The following is a 22,733-nucleotide window of genomic DNA, read 5'->3' on the forward strand; positions in this document are numbered from 1 at the left end:
CTACACGAGAAAAATCAGTAAAGTATTATTGATTTGTTCTATAGCCGGCAGACAGGCAAGCTGCTGTAACCCTGCAAATGGGGGGGCTGAGTACAGGGACGATTTATGACAATTAAGGTGTCTATAATAAAGTGAGGTGTTGGCTAATGTCCGGCTCAATGAGCAAGAAATTCGCCAAAGTGCAAGAAACTCTCACGATCGAAACCCATTGCAAAGGTGATCGTGATTCAGAAGTAAAACTGCGGCGACGGGCAAAAGTATAATAAGTAGACACTGCGAGCCGTCTATAGGATCGAACCTGTTCTTTTACGTTCTTCCTGCCCCCTTTTTCATGTCATCCATAGAACAGCTAATTTTTTTTTAAAGGTTAATTTATATCGCAAAAAGAAAAATATTGCCTAGAGGACGTTGATTGTTTTAGTCTTTAACGGTAATCGCAGTATCTTCGTTCACGCACAGAATAGGCAATTTTATTAGTAAACAACAGGCTAAAGTTAAACTTAAATTTTTGTTCTCTCAGTAAATATGTTTTTGGATATTTCAGTGGAAGTAGTTGAAAAGGAAATTCAATGTGTTTTTGATTCTAGTTTTTCAGCCGTGATCGTCTAGTGGTTAGGACCCTACGTTGTGGATTCGCAACGTATACAAAACCGTAGTAACCCAGGTTCGAATCCTGGTCACGGCACAAATGTTTTGTCTTCATTCCAAATGTTGAGCTTTCGTCGGAAACATTCCGTATGCCAGCGGGCTAGACTTTGTTATTCGTGAGTAGATATTGACGACGATCTTCTAACATTGACCATTCAACTTTGACCGGACGTGTGGTGTTCCATTTTGAATTATCCCAGGTTGTGAAAGCGAATCATTTTCCCACGTCATTTTTACTCTGAAGGATATATTGAAATCCCTTTGAAGTTTTTCAGTTTTTAAGCCTTGCATGTTTTGCACTAGCTAAGTGAATTTGTGCGTATAAAAGAATGTTCGACACATATTCTCACAACAAAAGGACATGCAAAATTGACTATTTTCCAAAATGCATGTATTTTTTTTATACAAGAGTTTCAGGGAATTAATTTAATAATTTCGTCATGTAAGGACCCTCCAGTTGATAACCCAACTTGCGATAATAGTTTCTTGTGCCAACCCCTGAGATGACAGCTATCTTGAAGGACTTATGTTCTTCTTTTGCGACGCGCGCAGCCTCTTCCATTAATAATGTCCCAAAACCTTGATGTTGAAATTTTCTTGGGTCTCTACCGCTTACAGGGACCACACTACCGTAAACATGTAGTTCACGTACGATAGAGACTCCTCCTTGTAGCTCCGGACGGAAGGCTTGTGACGAACACTTGCGCAATCGTAGTAAGCCAATCAAGATGTCACGTTCAGGATCTTCGTACGAAAGGAAAGTTTCCCATCCGCCGTTGGCTACGTAATCACGACGTATCAATTCGACCTGATAATTAACAATCAGTAGCGGGAATTTCAATTGATATTGATGAATGTTCATTTTGGCTTACCTCGTAAGGGCGGACTTTGTGGTGCACTTCTTGAATTCCTACTTCTCTTGTTCGGACATCCCTGCAGTCTATTCCAAACTCTACCATCCTCGCTAATGCTAATTCACGGAGGTTTCCATTTTCTACTCCGGAGCTGTAAGCAGAAAATTTTAATGTTCGGTTAAATGGACAGAGAACAGTAGATACTTGTATTGATATTTACCTAACGAGCGGCATTGGAATATCTCGTTGTACGCGGTAGATTCGGGTCCATGGGGGTACTAGAGCCAAAATTTTTGCGACCAGATCGACTAACACATTGGGATGGTAGGATCGATAACGGCCTGTTTTCCAGAGCTAAAACAGAAAATGTTTATGTATGTTTGAAAGGATAGCCAGACTAATTAAAGTTACCTCATACAGGCCGGTACCGCGGATTACCAATGTAGGATAAATTTTTAATCCATCAGCTCGAAATAGAGGATTTTCGAAAAATTCCTGTTACCGTAGAATTTAAAGCATCTTGGATATTTTTTTGTCGTTTTCAAAAGAATAGGAAGGCAACTTACTATAAATTGGTCGATATCACGCTCTAATCCGACGTTTGGCAAATCCGGCATCATATGGGAAACGATTTTGAAACCAGAATCCTTTCCCAAATGAAAACTTTCGCAAACCGCCTTAACTGTATGTCCGCGGTTTGTGTCTCGTGCGATGTCTTCGTAAACCTAAAATCGAGAGAAATTAACGAACTAAAGTACGACGAAAAAACCGTGATCTTACTAACCGATTGAACACCGATTTCCAACCTCGTGCATCCGTATTTTAACATGTCAGATTGATGTCTTTTAAGACAATAATCTGGTCGCGTTTCGATCGTAATTCCGATACATTTGGTTAGACTTCTTTCGGAAAACTCTACAGCCTATTAAGTAAAATGTTAGTCTGCAAAAGCAATTGAAAACATTTGATAGAATAGGAGTAGTTTACAATACCTGAGCCACATCATTGCTTGTGTGACCTGAAAGAGCATCATGCAAGTTTCTGATAAAATAATCCCTATAGTCCTCAGGAAGAGACATGAAGGTTCCTCCCATCACAATGAATTCTACTTTGTCAACGCTATGACCAAGTTGCTTTAGCTAAAGAGATTAAACAAAGTAAATGTAAAATCAAAATGCCAAGAATACCTACATGAAATTGAAAATTATGAGGATAACACTTTAATTCTCTATTTTTACCTGTTCAACGCGTTGACGCGTCTGAAGGTAAGGATTGTATCTAATGATAAAATGTAAAGGATTAGTTTTTCAAAGAGAACTTGAATAGGATTCATAGCAACGCAAAAGGATACCTTGCCCTTATTGCTCTCATGGAAGTTGGTTCATAGCCAGTGTAAGATTGGGTTGAGTATTCAAAGTCAGAATCAGGGCCACCAGGACAATAAACACAAATGTTTCCAGTCATTGATATATGTGGACATCGATGAGGTTTGCACATTACAGCAACAACAGCTATCTGATAATAAGCAAATATTTCACTGTGAACAAGAAAAATGATTTTGTTGGTAAAGCAAATAATATTTCATACCCCACTAGCAGTCCTAATTGGTTTTGCTTTCAACTTAGGAACCAGAATTTTTCTATGTTCTATGGGTACTGCAGCAATGATATCCACCAGCTGTAAAAATAGAATTTAGGTTTCAGTTAGTCGTGTGCACTAAACTCTTGCTTACCTTCGGCGTGGATGGCAATCCATACTTGGATGAAATTTGAGTTTTAATTTTATTAAGATTGAGGTCTTTTCCATTTTCATGGGCTTTAATCAGTTCTTGAATAATGTCGCTTATTGCCAACACAGACAACTCAATCAGGGAAAACTTAGAACGTTCAACCGGAGCCATAACTTCCTATCAACACAAAACTTAGCAAAAATTTGGAATTTAAAATTCTTATTATCGTATGAATGGCCTTCGGTGAACTTGTTTTGATCTAATTTAGCCCAACAATAAATATAACAACCAACAATTATGAATCGCTTAATAACTAAACACAATTATCAATTCTAGGCCAAAATATGCAGCAGACGAAACTGACACGTGTGGACCACCTGAGATCTTTGGCGCTGCGAAACGAATATTGACATTTTAAACGAAGAAGAAACCTTCAGCTGGAACATGTTGAATTCAGCGAGAATGATAGTGGAAAAGATATTAAAATGTTATGGCCTTCGAAAGGGATGTGTTAGGTATGATTTGTTGTACAAAATTTTAATACCACAAGTCAATGTTACTTTTCTCAATTGCATGTCTTGCAGGAATCATAGGAGGAATGAAGACTACAGCAATGTGTAACAACTGTGCAATTTCAAAAAAAGGATGCACTATAGCAAAATATATTTTGGTAAGGACATTACTATAACTGTTTATAAAAAATTACCTGGTATGTGTGGCAGGGTTTGACTATGAAGGTCCAATCGAACTTGATTTCACCTTATTGTAACATATTGGTCTTTACATGTTATGTGTTATATATCTGTTATATAGTCTTGTGTTATGTTTTATGAATGCTTCCTTTTTCAGATAAGTAGTGATACTGTTGATCCAAATTTTTAATTATCTTATTACCTTTTTACACAGGGATAAATCTCCGTTTGGCGATTCGAACTTTCGCCCTTTCGCTAGCACGCCATTTTTAACTAGAAGAATTCGCTGAAAAAATGTTCAAGGTAAGCAATATTTTTAAATTTTTTATTCCAATTTTGATATGCGAAATCCCCTAAAATGAAAACCGGATTGGTGTGGAAGTTTTACCTGCCACCTTATTATAGCGAACATGTTCAGTTCTCAGCAGAATCCGTATCGCGCGTTAAAACCAACAGTGATGGCCGTCTATCTAGTTCTCCTCTGACTCAACCTCTTTTATTTTTGCTCGACGAAGCTCTTTATTCTTAAAGCCATAGAAAATATTTCCAGCGACAACCTTAACAACATTTTTTGTCATCCAACATATGGACCGCAACTATTAGGCGCATAGGTTCTGACTGTATGGGGAGCTATTGCTGAAAATGGCCGTTGCGCTTAAACTCATCGGCTAGAACGACTACATATCAAAAGCTCTTGGCAAAAGCAGTAGCAACAGCAAAGAAATGATTGTTTATCAGTCAAAGTCGACCCTATCTATGTAAATGATAGTCTGACAGAGCCATCCTTTCAGAAACGTTTTCCTTTTCCCGTTTTCCCCCGTCTCTTTCCTGCAGTTGATTGAGCCCCGTTTCCGTATTGAAAATATTTAAATAAGTCCGTGACACAGTTCGATGTTTGCGTTATAGCTTGAAGTACCGTCATCTTCATTTTTCATGAAGTTTTATATTCTTCCTTTTTGCTTCTTCGTCCTTTTTGCTGCGTCGCAATAACCGGAATGTCTCTCCGTGGGGTGAGATGAGCTAAAAGAAAAAGCCTCCGATGCCAAATCAGCCTGAAACTTTGACATCGAGCACAATAACAACTCCCGCACCATGCGCCCTATTTCTCTTTTACCCTTTACGTATATCGTTCGGAATTCGAGTCGACATTCAATCACGAGCTCTCCCAAGACGTAGAAGACCAACAAAGATAGGGCGCCGCAATCGTAAATTATTCACCACCTGTCACAACAACGATAACAAGAAAGCGAAACTACAAAGGATATGCTTTTTTTGTTTTAACATTTAAATTTTTTGCTCTTAATCCACTTTGGCGTAGAATCATTTATCGTTTCTGATTCAAACTAAATTAAAATCGAGATTAAACTACCCCAAAAATTACCCAAGTTGTAAATTTGAGAAAATGCCAATCACTAGATGGCGTTTGTGTTGAAGTTCAATACGATCAATTTTCTGACGGGATTTTTTTTATTAGAAAGTGGGGAGTGGATCGAATAGGGAGGAGGGGAGAACAAAAAAATTGGGGGACGCTACGCGAAACGACGCTGAGCGTCTCTCTGCTTTTACGATTGTGCGCATCAGAAAGCTTCGGGAGCTTTATTCGCAAAGTCTCCGTGTGGCAGCAGCTCGCTGGCACGTCTGCTACGGATTGATGGGCGATAATAATTCAGAAATACAGGCGACCGGACCCCCGTTTTTATTACGCCGGGGCCATTAAATTCTTTCAAACCTTCGGGTTTTCCTTTTTTTATACTTTTTGATTCAAGATTCTTTTCCACCCCTATCTCTCTTTGACCCTCCGCGCATATAGGGTGATGAACAAGAGATATCCTCAGCTCTTCACTGTAGGTCCATCATCAATTTATAGCAACAGATTGCGTGAGAATTCCCGTCGCAATGGACGCGAAAAAAAAGGGGGATGAAGTAGTGGCAGTCATCTTGGCTATACAATGTGCGGTCTTGATTCTGCAACGTATGTAGAAGGGTAAAAAAAAAATGCATAAAAGAAGGACTCATTTCATTTCCGGCTTTCTGTGCAACACGCGCCTTGCGTTGCCCTGCCCGCGTGCGTATTTTTACGACGTATTCAATCCCGTTGACTTTTACGGGTCAGGACAGTTTTGTACTTTTATACTTTGAACAGGACATACTATTTTTTGTTGCTGTTTTACTTTTTTTTCAGTCTGTTGGGGAGGGCTTGTTGTTGGTCTGTCTCGCAACACACAAACACACCACTGTTACCTCCCCTAAATGACGAAAAAAAACACGTGTTTTTATGGATTTCAATCGAGTCTTATTCAAAGTATAGAAAAGGTTCCTTTCTTTTTTATAGATATATTTACTTTTTTTTTTGCTCTCCCCTAATCTCAGCCGATCAAAAACCATCGTAAAGACATTATGACCTCGTCAAACCCTCCAGAGCGGATATCCCTTTCACTTTTTATGTCAAAAACGAAAAAGGTTTTTTTGCGAAAAAAAAAAAAAATTAAGGGCGAACTAGGAAACGTGGGATCTTCTCGTGTATCGTTGTCGTTTTTTGTTGTCGCTCTGATTTGATAGTCTTTTTCGTCTATAGCGCTATTGTGTTTGATGATATAACCCGTACAATGTATTCGAGGAATCGCGCCGATGTTTTTTTTTTTTACGTACCAGGCGATTGAGGGGGGGGGTTTCATTGGGACCCTGTTAAGGGTTTAGTGTGATGCTTGCATTACAACAAAATAGTGTAACACAAAAGATGCTGTAATTCTGTTCAACTGTTGCGATGGCATGGAGGAGAATCCTTATCTCTCTGAGAAAATGATCCGATGGCGAAAAAGCGATAATGAAACACAATAAAGTGTAATAGGGAAACACAATTTCTTTAGACGTTTTGTGCAATGGTATCCTTTATTTGTATTCGAGCTTATTACAAGTTTCTCGTTTTGCAATCACTAGTTAATGATTCCAAATTCAATAGTTAGTGGGACAAAAGAAAACTTAATACTAGTGCATTGCAATATTTTTTATAACTAATTTAGTTTTGTAAATTTATTTTAAAATTAGTACATGAAAAAAGTACTAATTATTAAAGTACTACGTACTTTAAACGATAACCAAAAAGAAACGTCTAATTTGTTTTGATTTTTATTGTTTCAGTATTGATTGGGCGAAACTCCAATAGGTGGCAGAAAATTTTTCGCGAACGTCTTTTGTTTTAACCGTTTCCGGAATCTTCGCGCCTTCTCAAACGTGGTCTTGCTTGAACGTTCGCAGAAATCAGTAAGTGTGCAACGTGTAAGGAGATGTTTCTACCCTTCTTTTGTCCTGGACTTCAAAATTTTGTAAGTATAATATTGAATTCAGTTAGATTTATTTAACTTGTGGCCTATTCGACTGCTAAACTCTTACCTTAACGAGTTTCAGTGGAAGTGGAGAGAATTTAATGTGAAATACTTGTATTTGCCAGTCTTTCCTCCCATTTTGTGTGATGGGGAATGGTATGAAGCATTTACCCATCATTGACAATAATTTGGCTACTTTCTTGAACTGTATTTATTCATTTAGTTAGGCAAGGCATAAGTGATCCTTTCCCATGTTCGTATTTGGGCACCATGCCTGTAATTGAGGTATATGGAAATCCAGGCAGAATTGCATAAGAGTTCGTGAACTTTCAAGAGGACAGGCCACGTATCAACAAAGACTTTAGGTTGCTTTGAAATTAGCAGCTCAGTTTCACATCTTGTTGCCCGTCAGTCACACTTGTGCCTAAAACAATGTATTATTGTCACTTTTATTTGAAATTGTTTTTTTTAGTTTTGCAAAGTGTCAAGGAATTTCGTAGTTGCCGTTGTGCTGATCGTAATATTGCCTTCAGCTCTATGCAATCGAGAAACCGAAGTCGCAAATAACTTGGGGAAAGAATTCTTTCAGTAGTCAAGAACGTACCGTGAAACCCAACAAAGTGTTTTTTGAACAACTGGCTTGGTAGTTTTCCGTGGGGTTGGCAAGCAAACGTAAAAATTAATGTAAACTAAATCGGCGTACAGTCTCACTGTAGTCGTGAGCAAAGTGGCACCACATGTCTAGCTTTATTGCCAGATGCTTTCTGAAGTCACTACTATGTTGTGCAATAAGTTTGATATGTGCTTGGGATTTTCTAACTAAAATCCATCTACTAATTTTAGGAACATCCATGTTTCCAAAAGCAGGCAGTTTACAATTCAGCTTTGTAAGGACATTCACAACTGGAGAAACATGTGTGTACCGTTTATCAACACGGAAAGCTGTTTCAGGTAAATGATTAACTTATTCTAATCTACTAAAAGTGGCAAGACTAACTGCAGTTTTTTCTTCTCTAGGATGCTGGTGATATACTTCGCTATCGATACTTCTTTGATGCTATGGGGTGTAGCGTCTTCGTTCCAGTGCAACAGTAGCTCTATAAGGCCCATTACATTGAAAGGTAGGAAAAATCAGAAATATTTTTAGATTTGACATAGGAAAGATAGGTTTTTATTTCTTTCGGCCGTTAGGTAGATCTTTTTGTAAAAAGCAGGTTAGGTTGTGCGCGGTGTTTAAATTTTTTTCTTCCACGTTCTTTGTTTGGAAATGCTGTCAGTTTGTACATATGCCGTGATCGTCTAGTGGTTAGGACCCTACGTTGTGGAAAAACGATAATTCCGTAGTAACCCAGGTTCGAATCCTGGTCACGGCAATTCATTCTTGTTGCCAACAGACATCAGGGCGTCCTAATCGTTTAGGACAACCTTCAAATAGAATTTTCTTCGGGAGGGTCCATCAGGAATCGCCGGGAAATGGGTGTAATTCTTTCAACAGTTGTGGCAAAATGGGTAAAAAAAAATCTTATATCCTTAGATAAAAGATGGCGCAAAAACAGGACGGGCAATAACAGAGTTATAAAATTGTTGACGTTGCATGTCTGTCGCAAGATGTTGTCCCTCTTTCATTCCAAGATCAAAACAGCGATTAAGCTTTCTACATTTTGTATGGCAGCATCCGAAATGCTTCAATAACATTAGCATAAAATGCAAATTGACACGAAAAAGTTTTGTATTGCTTGTTGTTCGGTGTAGCTCACGTACGTCGCCATCTGCGACTTTGTACGATGGAAAACAACAACATCCCCTCCCCATGTCTGCGTTAAGTTGTGGACCATATTGGAAGGTACGCAGATAGAAACAGAGAGATTGGGTTGATATCAATCGACCATGTCGACTGTAATATTTGATCAAAGTAACGAGCTAATGGAAAACAGAGAGAGAACTCCGACTGACATAGTCTCTCTGTGACAGTCTTTGACAAACAAGCTAGAGCTAGAGCAAGGGTGTGTATATAACAAGGAATAATCCCGACGAATGCAAACAGCAATGGCGTAGGCAAGAAGAAAAGGGGAAGAGGGGTGGAAAAAGGGGGGATGGGGAGGAGGGGAAGGGGGGGGAGTGTGCGGTAATCACCGGGATGGCGTTCAACATCTGACAGTTTCGAGTCCGCCAAGGCACACAGAATAGAGCAGGTTGAAATTCCCCTGGCGAGTAGCTTCATCGACGATACATAAGAGAGGGGAATGAAAGTGTACGGATGAGACATAGTACACATAACAGTTTGACGGTATCGTCGGGGGCAAATAACAGCTGAAAAAAAAAGGGAGCGTCGTGGCGGATAAACATTCAAGAAAAAGGGAAGGGCACCGCCATTTCAAAAAATACCCTGACATTTTCTGTAGTCTTGTCTCTGTTGCACGTTTGCCATGCAAATGTTCACTCTAGCGTGACACGCGCTGTACGTTCTCCTGTTTTTGAAAAAAAAAAAAAAAAAAAAGAAGCTAGCCATGAAAGCTTACTACTAAAAGTCTTTTTTCATGACATCTCCTTTTATATCTCATATGGAATCGTTTCAGGCATATTTTCGTTTTTATTTGTTTAGTCCTTTGATCTTTCATGGATTGAATTTCACCTTCATTACACACTCTTTTATTGTTTGCGATCGTCTTCCCTTTTTTTTTTTTTGAAAATCTAAAGATCAGGTTTCTTTTGATGAGTTTTGATTCTCAGTTTGCGTTTTTTACGGGCACTTAATTTTGATCGTCATTCAATTTGAATGAATAAAATCAACTGCCTCGATTTTTTTTTTCCTTTCCCCCGTAATTCAAATCGTTCCCTCCTCTCTTTTTTGGGAAACCAAATGTATGCGGCCGAAGCTAATATAACTGTCAGGTGATAAATGATGCAATTCGATCAAGTGGCCGATCTACAGTCGGCCACTTGGGTCCCGCATAGCGTCGAAGGGTTAGTGATCATATTATTCAAATCAAGCGGCCGCTCGGCGGTCAGATTGGGGACCCGAAAAGCGGAAAAGGGATCGTCATCACAAAAGAATAGGAGCCTTGTTGTCCACCACACTCATTCAAATTCTCCTTTTTTTTTCCCGTTCGACGTGCACCAAAAAGGGGGGGGGGAGGGATAGTATAAAAAAGTAAACACACACACAAAAAAAAGGCGGTTTGACCATTACCGAAAAGCGTGTCGCCACAATTCGGGTGTATCGAAACGAATGTATAGAGTAGATAGAAAAGGCAGTGGGTGTATTGAACCAATAATGGTCCGGCGAGCTTCTTTTGTTTGCCCGACTCTTTACGCTGGCCCTCATCGCTGGAGGACCTTTTTTGCCAAGGGGGTAGAATCGACACCCTCCTCCTTCCCCCCTTCCCTCCTTTTCTTTTTGTTTGTTGCCGTAACCCTTTTGTAATGTTAATCTCGATATGATCTAGACGCTTGTACTCGTCTAGTGACATGCAGAGATGGATTGTTATTATTTATTCCGGCCGGAAGTTTGCATCCCGACTTCCGTTTTTTTGTCACTCCGAATTTCTCTGTTCCATCTCCTTTTTTCTTTTGCTGAATTAATTAAAAAAAAAAGAGAGAGAAACTAGCCGAGTCACAATCGAGCAAAGTTAATTATGTCTTCCGGGATGAGCGCCAAGGATCGTTAAGAAGCGATCATAAAACTAACAGGGAAAGGTCCACAAAACTCATAATCTACGCACAACGTTACAGACCTTTTCTTTTTTTTTTTTACCGCAATGGAAATATCAACAGTCGACTGTTAGATATTACCATTTCAGCTCGACTTGTTTTAATTACAGCACTAAACAGTTTTGCCAATAATCAAGGGATGAAAAATACACCGAGAGATCTATTTCATAGTCCGAGAATGGGGGACCGGGGCGGGTTGGTTAGGCTATATCTATATGTTCGCTTGATCCCTATCATTCGAGGGGGAGGGCAGGTTCCTTTTCGTAGTCCAGTCGTAAGATTTTTCGTTGGTTGAGATGGCAAAACCGAAGCTCATATATTATTAGACGTCTACCGTGCGCGCACCCGAAACTCTCTCCATACGTTAAGATAGATAGCGCCGCCAGTCGTAAAAACTCGTACGCACAAAACTGAAACTAAGACGAATAGGGGAAAAAGAAAAAATCCTTATAGCTTACGATAGAAGGAGGGCACTATGTTATCTGGTTTTCTTGTACTGTCTATGCCCGGCAAGGTTTATACATCAAAAACTCTTGAAAGGGAGGAGGAGGAGTAGGGATTTAATCGACTGGAATGAGACCCCCCGAAAAAAAAGAAAAAGGGCGCAACGTAAAGTCGCTTACGTAGTGGGTCGGCCACCGTTTATGTGCGTCGAAAGGATCTGCCTCTTCGTTTCGACGTGATATAATAACTCGACATCCCAACAGCTTTTTTCTCGATTCAATTAAAACGTAAGGGCTTCGTTTGGGAGGGGGGGGGGGGTTACATTTTTTTTTTTTGTTTTTACGTGTCAATTAGGTGAAATTTGATTTGATGTTATGATGATGAATTATTAAAGGACGTAATTGCTGACGCGTTTCTGTTAACGAACTCCCTAATGGACTCTCGATTCGAAATGCGATACAAGTCTCGCTTCGCCATATAATCTTAGTGTCGTAAAAAAAAAAAAACAAGGAAAAAACATAACTTGTTACGGCGGTTGGGTGACTATAAATGCGATGCATCAGAAACAGATATCGTATAGGATTTAATGTCATATCGCGCGGGTTTTGATGTCCTTTGCGCATGAATACATCAAAATGGGGCACTCTCTATGAGGCATCACGTAGGACATGTAGACGCAACAAAAAGGGAAGGCGGCGGATGTGCTGCATGTCTATAATATAAAAATGGTTATTGATAAAGCATAATAATAAACCGCGCAATGTCTAGATAAAAACCAGGAAGAAGAAGGAAGGCAAAAATAATAAAAAAAAATAAAAATAAGAAAGACGCTCCATATTGGGTCCGACCGTCCGCCGCTTTACCGAATGTTCAAAGAAGAAAAAAAAAAGTTGATTGAATCATAGTCTCTTTTCTCTCTCTCTCTCTCTCTCTCTCTCTCTCAATGTTGATATCATAAACATATACACGGAAAGAGCAGGGTGGCGATGCTATACCCCCTCCATCTTCGATGTGCCGGGGGTAGGAAGGGAGGGGCTTCTATAGTAGGTACTATAACGACGGTGACGACGTCGAGCGGCGGCAGCTTTCTGGCTGCCGCGACGAGGAGCAATCATCATCGTTCCCTCAATGTATGTCTCTGTGTGTGTGTCTGTGTCTGTATATGTTTACTACCCGGTCGTCAAAAAGTCGAGCGTTATGGCTTCTGCTGAGCGTATCTAGCGACAATAGGGGAGGGAGCGATTGCCCATAGCGCCCAGTCCAGTGTATATGGTCTACTAGTGTTGGGTAGCATCGATTTGGACGACCACCATCAAAGTCACCATCAACTAAGACTTTTGAAAAAAAAAAAAAATGATAATAATAAGGCGGGGGGAGGGGGAGATGGTGACGCTATGCATGTTAAGGACCAAGTGTTTATAGACACTGTGGAAAAATTCAGGAGGGACTCGGTCGTTTTCAATGTCTCTGTTTTTGAATCGAGCGCCGCAACTTTTGAGCGCGTTCAAACTTTGCCGCGCTTGAAATCGTAAAGAAAATCGGCCACCATTTCTGAAAATGGAAGGCCCTTTCTTCTTTTATTTTTATTTCAGTTAAAAAAAAAAAAAAAAAAAAAAAAAGAAGAGTGAACTTTTTACAAATAGCGTAAGGGATGTGGACAATGTTGATAACGTAAACAGGGCAGTCAAACGAATTTTATAGCCTGTCGATATTTATGGAATCTATTTATGCAACTTAATGGAACGTTGCGAGAGATAGCGGGGCAGTTCGTCTTCGTCGTTTGAAATTCGGAATATCTTTTTATGTTTTTTTACGGTTTGATGTACAGTGTGCTGTTAGATCGTAAGGACCTTCTATAGACTTCCCACGGAGACATCTGTGCCCTCTCAAAAGAAGTTTATTGTCTATTTCAAAAAATTCTTTTTTTTTTTTTTTTTTTTTTTTATCGCCTTGAATTTAATGATCCATCGGAAGACATCAAGTTTTTCCCAGGTGCCCTTGACGATCTCGACATTTCACATCTATTGACACGCTTACCTATTTCGCCTTTATAGCTCTACATCGTTTAAGTTTGATAACAAACGAATCAGAGGTGTGAAAGATCTAGTAATCCACTTTGTGTAAAGAACTTGCTGTCCTGAACAAAAAAACTGTAATTCTATCGCCATAAAATCCATGTCCTCCAGTGGGTTTGTTGTGTCACACCTACCCCTTATGGGGAGGGGGGGGGGGAGGGCTAGCAGATCAGAGCATCTGTTGGAAGAAGAACCATTTTGCAGTGACGCTGTGTTTATTTCAATTCTAGCAGTTTCATCCCTCCCTTTTATTGTTGGGAATTGATGGCAGGTTATTTGGTTGCATAACAAGACCCCCGTTTTTTTTTTTCTTTCTTTCTCCAAACAACAAAAAATAAAAAAGAGAGGCTGGTTTAGCATCGGCATCATGTTGCTGCGGCGGAATACGTAATCCGACGATAGGAAAAGGGAAGCGTTCACAATTCATTAATCATCTGTCAGATGAGAAAGTTGCGACAGTTTGCCTTCAATTTCTCGTTTCGTACAAGCACACACACACACACACACACATCCCACAGACATTGTACACATCGAAGGGTAGGTGGAGGCATAAGAATAGAGGGAGAAATAAGATTCGCCGCATCCTCCCCTCTCCGCTCCTGTCATTCAAAGCGTCTCTTCTTACTCGGGCACGATTTTTTTTTTTTTTGTGTGTGTCTGTGTTTGTTTCCGACATAAGACGATGAGAGGGGGGAGGGAGCACCGATGCTCTTATCCACTTTGTCGTCTGTTGCTTCTCTTCTGTGGTGACGCGTGGCTCTTTGACGCATCGAGGAAAGAGATTCTCTTTGACACCCGTAAGCTCGATGTGCCTCTTTTTATTTTTTTGTAATCTACGCTAGTGAAAATCGAAAGTTGAACAAGGAGGGAGAGACTGGAAACAAACATCCGGAATAATAAGTTTCATTCGTATAAGGAGCGTTTAGCAAAGAAAAAAAAAGGGGGGGGGGTGTGTTTTATTATGCAAAGATGTAGATGAAGAGGAAGAGAGAAGTAAAAATCTATTAGCGGATCTTCCTCTTCAATAACGTCAAATCCAATTGCTTTTTTTTTCGTTGACGAAAAAAAGGTCTGGAACGACAGAACTTCCGTTCTGGAATTCAATTCAACTGCAAAACGTATTTTTTTTTTTTTTATTTTGACTGATTTTTCCCTTTTTTTTTTTTTTTTTTTTTTTTTGAAATGCGTGGCTTGTAGAAATGTTTATGGTAACTGAAACTCGTTTAGCCGACTTTTAAGGTTTGAAAAAAGCTTTTTCGTCCATTACTATTTAACTACACTCAAATAATAACAAAGAGGGAAGCCTTTTTACGTAAGGGCGGCTTACAAAATGGACACATTTTTTTTTTTTTACCTTTCAAGTTCAGGGAAGCTGGGACCGTGATCACATGAGATCAAACTCCCTTAAGTCGATCTCATTTTCTATTGATACAAACATCTTTTTTTTTTTTTTTTTTTCTCCCAACATTTTGTTTGTTTCTATTTGATCGTAGCCCCCCCCAAAAAAATGAGGAGACATAACGCAATGAAATTGCCTCTTGGCTGACAGCGTGCACGATGAACGTTACGTCTCCAAACCCCTAAGTATGTACGTATATGAGCCGTGTTCATAACCGACCGGACACATTGCCAGCAAAAATCCTGGAACAAATATCTTTCCCCATTTCTCGCACACGGCCCACGTCTCAATAGGCCCTTCTTTTTTTTATTTTTGTTTGTTCTTTTGTGCTCTGTGTAAATGTCATCCGGATCCTTTAGCGCCTTTTGTCTAGTAGCGTTCGACTGGAACTTTACACGTATTATTATTGGTCGTGTGGACGTGTACAACTCCATAAAAATGGTGCGGGGTCCTACCAAAAATGACTCGTCCACGCTTTTTTTTTTTTTTTTTTTTTATTATTATTCTTGTTCTTATTTTCGTTCGTTTCGTATTTTTGTCTCGATATCATCGAGAGAGTATGGGGCGTGTCTGCATCTATATGTATACGAATGAACTTCCGTCTCGACCGTACGCCCGATCGGAATAAGCCAATCTTCTCAGTTATTTAATATCATTTTTTTTTTTCTTTTCTACTTCTCGTGTTGTGAATGTCCATTTCTTTTTTTTTTTCTTTTTGCGTTACGTCTATCCAGCGTAATATTCCGGTACGGAAGAAGCTAAAAGAGGATAGGAAAAAAAAGGGGAAGTGAAAAAAAAAAGTCTAATCCGGAATGAAGTTCCCCTCTTTTTTTTTTTTTTATGGAAAAAAAGGTTCCCGTCGATGGACCATGTCCAGTGACATAGACCCAAGCTGTCGTCAGAGCTGCCTGTCACATGTCTTTGCTCACATCCTTTTTCCCCTTCTGTCCGTTCGCTGTATGGGTCGACGCTCTTGCGATTTGAGATCGTCGACAGGCTGCACTTGTCCGTGTAAGGCAATCTAATGCGCTCAACACACAGCGAGTTTGGTGAAACGACAGCATCGAGTATGAACACATTCGAACCCTGTCAGATTAGCTTTTTCTTTTCTTTCTTTCTTTCTTTCTTTCCTCCCCCGACGGCTTTTTCTATTTTCCCCTCTCTATGCTTTTATTTTTGGGACGGCCTCTTGTCCACCTAAGTGGAACTGATATTCACTTGTCGTTTGACTCGGAATGACAATAGATTTTAATGCCATCAATTCTTGTAGGTCCCCACATTTATCCGATTTTTGAAATGAACTTTTTTTTTCTTTTAACGGACTGCGGCCATGTTTGGCTGCGATCCCACATTTTTCATGGGGTCGTTTAATAGACTGGACATATATCATTAATACACACAGATATCTCTCCGACATTGTCCGCAAATGAAAGCGAATGGACCAACATCATAAATCAAGGGAAGATGATCAAGTCCCCCCCCCCCCCCCCCCTGTTGCGTCACGTGATGCAGCAAAGGTTTTTATTTCGATGCAAGTTAGAGAGTCGTCGAAAGAGATCACGGTCGGCTGCCGTTGTAAACGCAACAATCATCAACTTCTTGTTGCCCGCAAACACATATACACCCGTTTTTAGTTAGGTTTCAATGTTATTGTTTGGTTATATCAAATAGGTGAATAGAAGTTTCGATGTTTGAAAAGATTGTTGTGTGTGTGTGTGTGTGTGTGTGTATAGAAGAAGAAGTGTTTTGGATGGTTGGGTGGATGGCGTCGTGATGGATGATTGGCTCTCGATTTCCGCTTTTGCTAGGAGCAGGGGGGAGGGGATGTTCGAGATCGTATTTTCATCTGGTGATTGTGTTGATATAGAAAATATTTCTCTTCGCTTTTTTTTTTTTTTTTTTTTTTTTTTTATTTTGTATGTATTTTCTGATTTGTTTAGCTATTTTTAGATTTTCCATGTGATTTATGTCTTTATAAATCATCATATATTCCGCCTACCTCCTCCCACTTTATTCCTATAGAAAAGTAGTGCGGGCTCTCTGCACGCCGTCACAGGCACGTGACCTGTGCTCATTGCGACAATCCGATTTTTTTTTGTGTGTGTGTGCGTCTTTGGCCATCGCTCGAACGGCGTTGACGATTCGAAAATCGATGATGCCCCAAACAAAAAGATGGAAAACGGTCCAGTTTTTTTTTTTTTTTTTTTTTTTTTTGTTGCATCAAAAAAAAAAAAAAATCCGATCATCATCGTCGGACACGACATGGATTGTAGGCATATAAACGAGTGTTTGTTTGTATTTACTCTCTCGGCCCTATTCCATCATGACCACTCTGTTCTCCCCCCTCTTTTCGGTACACGCACGTCCAGCAGCGACACACACACACACACACACAAAAATCTCGCCTAGTTATTTACTAGATGGCGTCCTTTTCTATTCCCCTTGTATTTTATTTTTTTTTTTTTTCATATTCGATCGTGTTTTCTGCTCAAGTGAACGTCATCGCTCAAACAGAGCGCACGTTGTCCGTCAACGCTCCCAATCTCTAAGTCGATCCCTTTCTTTTTTGTTTGGTTCCCTTCTTCTTCTTCTTCTTTCAAAATGCAATTAACGAATCAATCATCGAGCCATTGGGCGGATAGAGTAGACTTCCCGTTTGTGTTATTGTTGTATAGCGAGGCTGCTATACACCAGCAACAGTATGTTTCATGCACTATCGAAGGTATCAATCCCCCGCATTTCCTCCAACTCGAAAAGAAGAGGGGGGGGGGGGGGAGGAGGGATGGATGACGACAAAAAGCCGCGGTCATCCGGTCCGAATTGTTCACCATTTTTCCGGCTATTGTTGATGTCTAAACTAAATAACTTTGCGAAAAAAACAAACAAACATATGATCGCATTTTTGTTTTTTAATACTATCACGTACATAATGCAAATTCGATCTTTAATGATTTATTGGCCGCGATAAAGATGCATGCAAAAGGTTCAATTACTCAGTTTTAAAATATTGCGTGGTGTCGTTTGCAATCACTTAAGCTGAAATAAGCAAGTCATGAAGGACATTTTTCGCTGATGTTTCTATTTCATATTCGAATGTAAAACTGCTGAAGTAGGCGCGTCATAATAAAATTGTTGGACCAAACAATTTATTATGAAATTCATTTTTCTTGCAAGAAGAGGTCAGCAGAGAAGAAAAAAAAAATAAATAAAAGGTACAATACATTGCGGCTTTTAATGCAATTGCACGGTCCATACTATTGTTGCCCGGCAGCCGGACAATAACAAAAAGACGCACTACCCCCTTTTCTTTTTCCACGGGGGCACTATGCTCTAATGGGTTAAGTGATGAATGAGGGGATACATTAATACCACCAACCCTTTTCTTTTTGTCTATTTATAGGCACTACGATAATTGGACGGCTAGCCGCAAGAGAAATGTCAATCCGTTTGGTATCCATGCCCCAGGTGGATGACAGTCTTAACTATGTGGAAGAAGAGAGCAGTAGGCAATCCTCGGCGCATTGTTTGGACGATGGCTAATACCAAATCGAACATATTTGAGACGTCGGAGAAAGAAGAAGAGGAGAATTGCGATTGGACGAAGTTTGCTGGACGATCGACTTGCGCTGCCGTGATTCACTTGGCCGATCAATCGCAACCGGTGCCTGCCAAAATCGTGTGGAGGATCACGTTGGTCGTCGGCATCGTCCTGACGGCCACCTCCACTTACTTTTCGGCCTCGTCGTTTATGTCCTTTACGGGACATAGCGAAATGATGTTGCAGACGGAACGAGATAATCGCATCGAGCATCCCCGATACCACATTTGCACTTCCAACACTTTTAACTTGACCATTCTCAAAGGTTAATATTTTTTAAATTCAATTCAATTGATGGGAGAACAGAATTAAATTGTTTTTTTTTTTTTTTTTTTTTTTTTTTGTTTTTTTTTTTGTTTTTTTTCGTATTTTATAAACGTAGAAATGGGATTCGTTGAAGCTGAGATGATCTCCTACTTGACGCTGATGACGTCGCTCTTTGTCGTGTCACCTTCGCTCGTCCGGGATGTTGAAAGACAACGCCAATTGGAGACCAAATTTAATGAAATACTCAACGAAAAAGGCATCGAAGATGTCGCAGAAATTCTCCGACTAGCTTTACTCAAGTAAAAACACCAATTTTTAAAATTTTGATGAAAAAAAAAAAGTTAATTCTAATTAAATTAAGATGCGAAGATATCATCGCCGGTTGCATCTTGTCGCCAGCCGTTCACGTCGACGGTTTCGAATGCTGCGCTAAATTTTTCCCGTTGGGTAGTTTCGTCTCACCGACTGGCGCTTGCGTCACTACGTTCTCCGCTCCACCTATTATCCAGGTATGAAATATTTAACTTTCAGTTTTTATTATTCATTTTTTTTTTTTAAAATAACGTTGTTTTCGCCGCAGCGCATACCTACATTGGGATTCGGTTTGGTTGTACTCGTTAAGGACTTGCGAGTTACGCGCGGTATGATTTTATTCCAGTTGGTTTGTAATGGGCTATTGATGTAATGTTGTTCATTCGATTAGCATTGGATAATTCCATCATCAATCCGATTATGGCTAATCAGAAAGGAGTGACATTTTCAGTCACCGACAAGTGGACGGATCCCATGGTGGCCTTGCTCAGGGAGCGTCATTACACTCGCATCGGACTATGGACTTCCGTAGCCATTTCCAGAACAACCGTTAAGAATTAAATCTTCTAAAAACACTTTTAAACCTTATAAATATTGTTCCATATTTGCAGATCAACGATGAGGAAATTATGCACTCGGTCGTATCTAGAAAATTGTGCGCCACTCGAGACGGGCAAAACACTTTCCTACATTTGGTGCCGGCGTTTAAAAATTACACGCTAGACAATTGCGTTTATGCTGCACGTCAAAAGCGCATTACTGAAATCATCAATTGCTATATTATAACACTGCCCTACAAAGGTTTTTATTTTTTTTTATTTTTAAGGATTATTCTATCATGGTTTCATGATTAAGCCCATCTTTTTCAGGTAATCTGCCGCCATGCCGCCCACAGCAAATGTTAAACCTCGCGCTCCGGTTTTTTAGCGCTTTCGGAGAATTGACTGATCCGATGTTTGGAGCCGCTAAGGGTAACAACTTGTTGTTGGTTTCATCGTGATCTTTATTATTTGTGAATCGTTTCTTGAAAAAAAAAAAAAAAAGATTGCGTTACCGAGTGCTGGAGAGAAAAATATGATGTTTCTGCCAGCTACGCCGATTTGCAATGGGCGGCTAATTTCCGATTCGGCAACTGGACCATATCGCCTAATCAAAGGTAAATCCGCTACCATATTAGCCTCAAAGGATAAATAATAATTTCAATTTGTGTAACAAGCAATCAATTAGCTGCGCTAAATTTCTTCTACCCGACCTTCACCCAAAATTTGTTGGTCAATCATTACCCAACTATCAACCAAGGCCTTGGTGAGACATTTTTTTTTTTTATTAAACAATTTGAAAATGAGTTAATTTTTTTTTTTTGCTATTTTTGCAAGGCATTTTGGGTGGCAATTTGGGCCTTTTTCTCGGTGCCAGTATGGTGACGCTGATTGAACTGATTGTGTTCTGCTTCAGCTGCTGTTGCCGAACCAAGACATTCAAATGAAGAAGGAAAATGAAATTGAATGGAACGAAATAGTTTATTGGACAAAAAATTTCAAATAATGTCTGGAAAAAAAGAGAAAGATTTCACCGTAGATACTATCAGATCATTAGATTACAATAATGGCGTTCGTCATCAGACAATTAATCAATACATTTAATATACAGGTTGTGATAGAAAGACTGGCGGGTAGCATATCCAGAAGTGATATTTCATTATGGGCACATGAAATAATCTTTTTTCATTCATTTTTTTGCATCATTAATTATTTGCATCGAACTATTTTGTTGGTCGATAGAAGAAAGAAGTAAAATTGTAGCCCCAAGAAAAAAAAGAAAAGGACAAGACTAGCTAAAAAAAAAAAAAAAAAGAAAGTATTTGGCAAATCAACATTGAGCCGCAATTGATAGCAAAAAAAACAATTTCACAAATTCTTACAAAAGCATATTAATTTCCATGTTTTCTTTCTTTTTACAGAGTCTACATACTCTACAAGTAAAATGAAATTACAAAAAGGAGAAAGAAAATGTTGAAAGACATTTCGAGTTGGGTAGGATGAGATGTAATAAAACAATTCCCTTTCCTTCCTTTATTTATTTATTTTATTTTTTTTTTTTTTTAACTAGATATCCATCGCTGGATCCTCCAACCGGCGTAGGCGATCAAACCGTGTAAGATGCAAGTTTGTATCCACGAGCTAGCAGTGCTGGATGATGATGAGAAATTTCGGCAGGCGGCTCTTGCCGGCCGCCGTGATATTTCAAACTGATCAGCTATTCGTCGAAGATCGTGGCCGACTTGTTTCCAGTTGTCTGCCGCACTTTTGTCTTCATCCGGCATCCGGAATTGCCGCATGTCTTTGACTGAAGGAGAGTCTGGTTCTTCCTCGTCACTCGCCGCCGACAGACGATGGCCAAGTTTGTCACTTTGCCGAGGCACCACATCCGGAAGGCTGTCAACCGGATGACTCTGGAACGGATACGACTCGTCGGAAGGATCGTCCAGCAAGGCCAGCGACTCGATCACGTGGCAGTGGCAGCACACGAGCACCCTGTTGTTGACACTTTGTCCTGCCGGATCGTAGTCCGTGACGGGATCGAACGGGATCGCTCCGCACAGGCTGAAAAAAGGTAGGACCATTCTGCCTTTGCTTTAATTTATTCCGCGTTATTTCGAATATCGTTCGTCAAATGTTGCGTGGGGAACTCTCTCTGAACGTGGCGAACACAAAACACACACACACACACTTTGAGAGACACTACTCTGTTTGTACAGCACGTGTTGACACATCTGCGTTGCGTGACCGACTGTGCTGGTTGGCGATCCTACGGCAGCATCAAGTAGTCTGTGCTGGACTAGGGGGGAGAACACGGACGTCGGAGTGGCTACAGCAGCCAAGGGGATGATGCAGCTGGCGTCGCTAGGAGTAGGGTGGTAAAGGGGGTGGGCTCAAATGCGGACTGGGAGGGTAGAGCGTGTCACTCCCCTTCTTCCACCCTGTTTTTTTTTTATATTCACCATATCCTCCTGTTCTTTTTTATTTGTGCGTGTGTGTGTATTGTGTCGACTTTTTCTTGTGGACCAATCACAACGTTGGCGTTCTCATCCGTCTCCCTTTGGCATCCATGTCCGAAAAAGAAAGTCTTTGTGTGCGTGCGTGCGTACAGAAAGAAGAAGAACATTGTCACCTATGACATACCACATTGTACTCGTCGAGCTTGGCCGTCTCGGTGACACACGTCATTCCCTTCCTTTTTCTTTTTGTGTTGTCCACCGATTGATGCAGCGTCTTACAATGTGTTTTAAAGGAACCAGCTGAGTAATCTGATTGATCCTCCGGATTATTCTCTGTTGAATTGCCGCTTAATTAGTTACTGATCCTGAGTCGCTAGGTCATTTGTGAATGATTTAACCTTTTTTTTTCCCCCTCGTACATCAAAGAGGATTGACATGAAAAAAAAAATGGAATAAATTAAAGCAATCGAATGAAGAGGATCGACAATGTTGTCGGTGATCCCATTTTTTATTTATAGGCCTCTAGCAACGACCTCATTATATTCTTTGATTGCTAACACGATCGTGCCAAAGCTCAGTGGTGATGTTTCCTCGCCGTCTTTTCGTTACGACATCATATATAGAGAGGGCACATCTTTTTCGATCCTTTGCTTGGGAATAATTCAATTCCGAATCATGTTGTG

The 22,733-nt window shown here is 40.1% G+C and overlaps 2 protein-coding genes and 2 non-coding genes across 4 annotated transcripts; 3 read left to right on the top strand and 1 right to left on the bottom strand.

The window, feature by feature from the left end:
- The first annotated feature begins 594 nt into the window (after window positions 1-594).
- Trnah-gug (transfer RNA histidin (anticodon GUG)) lies at window positions 595-685 on the top strand. The gene is given in 2 exon segments: window positions 595-631; window positions 651-685. It is a non-coding gene; the product is annotated as a tRNA-His (tRNA).
- Window positions 686-1,022: 337 nt separating this feature from the next.
- LOC130687735 (elongator complex protein 3) lies at window positions 1,023-3,515 on the bottom strand. The gene is made up of 11 exons (XM_057510918.2): window positions 3,235-3,515; window positions 3,090-3,179; window positions 2,854-3,017; window positions 2,741-2,780; window positions 2,495-2,641; window positions 2,287-2,424; window positions 2,069-2,227; window positions 1,914-1,997; window positions 1,723-1,856; window positions 1,521-1,653; window positions 1,023-1,456 (listed from the first exon to the last, which is right to left on the bottom strand). Exons 1-11 carry the CDS (start codon window positions 3,400-3,402, stop codon window positions 1,070-1,072), a joined length of 1,644 nt encoding a protein of 547 aa, XP_057366901.1. The 5' UTR covers window positions 3,403-3,515; the 3' UTR covers window positions 1,023-1,069.
- Window positions 3,516-8,089: 4,574 nt separating this feature from the next.
- LOC130687737 (uncharacterized) lies at window positions 8,090-20,619 on the top strand. The gene is made up of 12 exons (XM_057510920.2): window positions 8,090-8,197; window positions 8,264-8,367; window positions 18,276-18,738; window positions 18,856-19,039; window positions 19,102-19,249; window positions 19,321-19,381; window positions 19,444-19,601; window positions 19,664-19,853; window positions 19,922-20,023; window positions 20,097-20,208; window positions 20,269-20,357; window positions 20,429-20,619. Exons 3-12 carry the CDS (start codon window positions 18,345-18,347, stop codon window positions 20,536-20,538), a joined length of 1,548 nt encoding a protein of 515 aa, XP_057366903.1. The 5' UTR covers window positions 8,090-8,197; window positions 8,264-8,367; window positions 18,276-18,344; the 3' UTR covers window positions 20,539-20,619.
- Trnah-gug (transfer RNA histidin (anticodon GUG)) lies at window positions 8,535-8,619 on the top strand. The gene is given in 2 exon segments: window positions 8,535-8,571; window positions 8,585-8,619. It is a non-coding gene; the product is annotated as a tRNA-His (tRNA).
- Window positions 20,620-22,733: the final 2,114 nt, after the last annotated feature.

This window comes from Daphnia carinata, chromosome 4 (genome assembly GCF_022539665.2).
Source record: "Daphnia carinata strain CSIRO-1 chromosome 4, CSIRO_AGI_Dcar_HiC_V3, whole genome shotgun sequence".
Lineage (NCBI taxonomy): Eukaryota > Metazoa > Arthropoda > Branchiopoda > Diplostraca > Daphniidae > Daphnia > Daphnia carinata.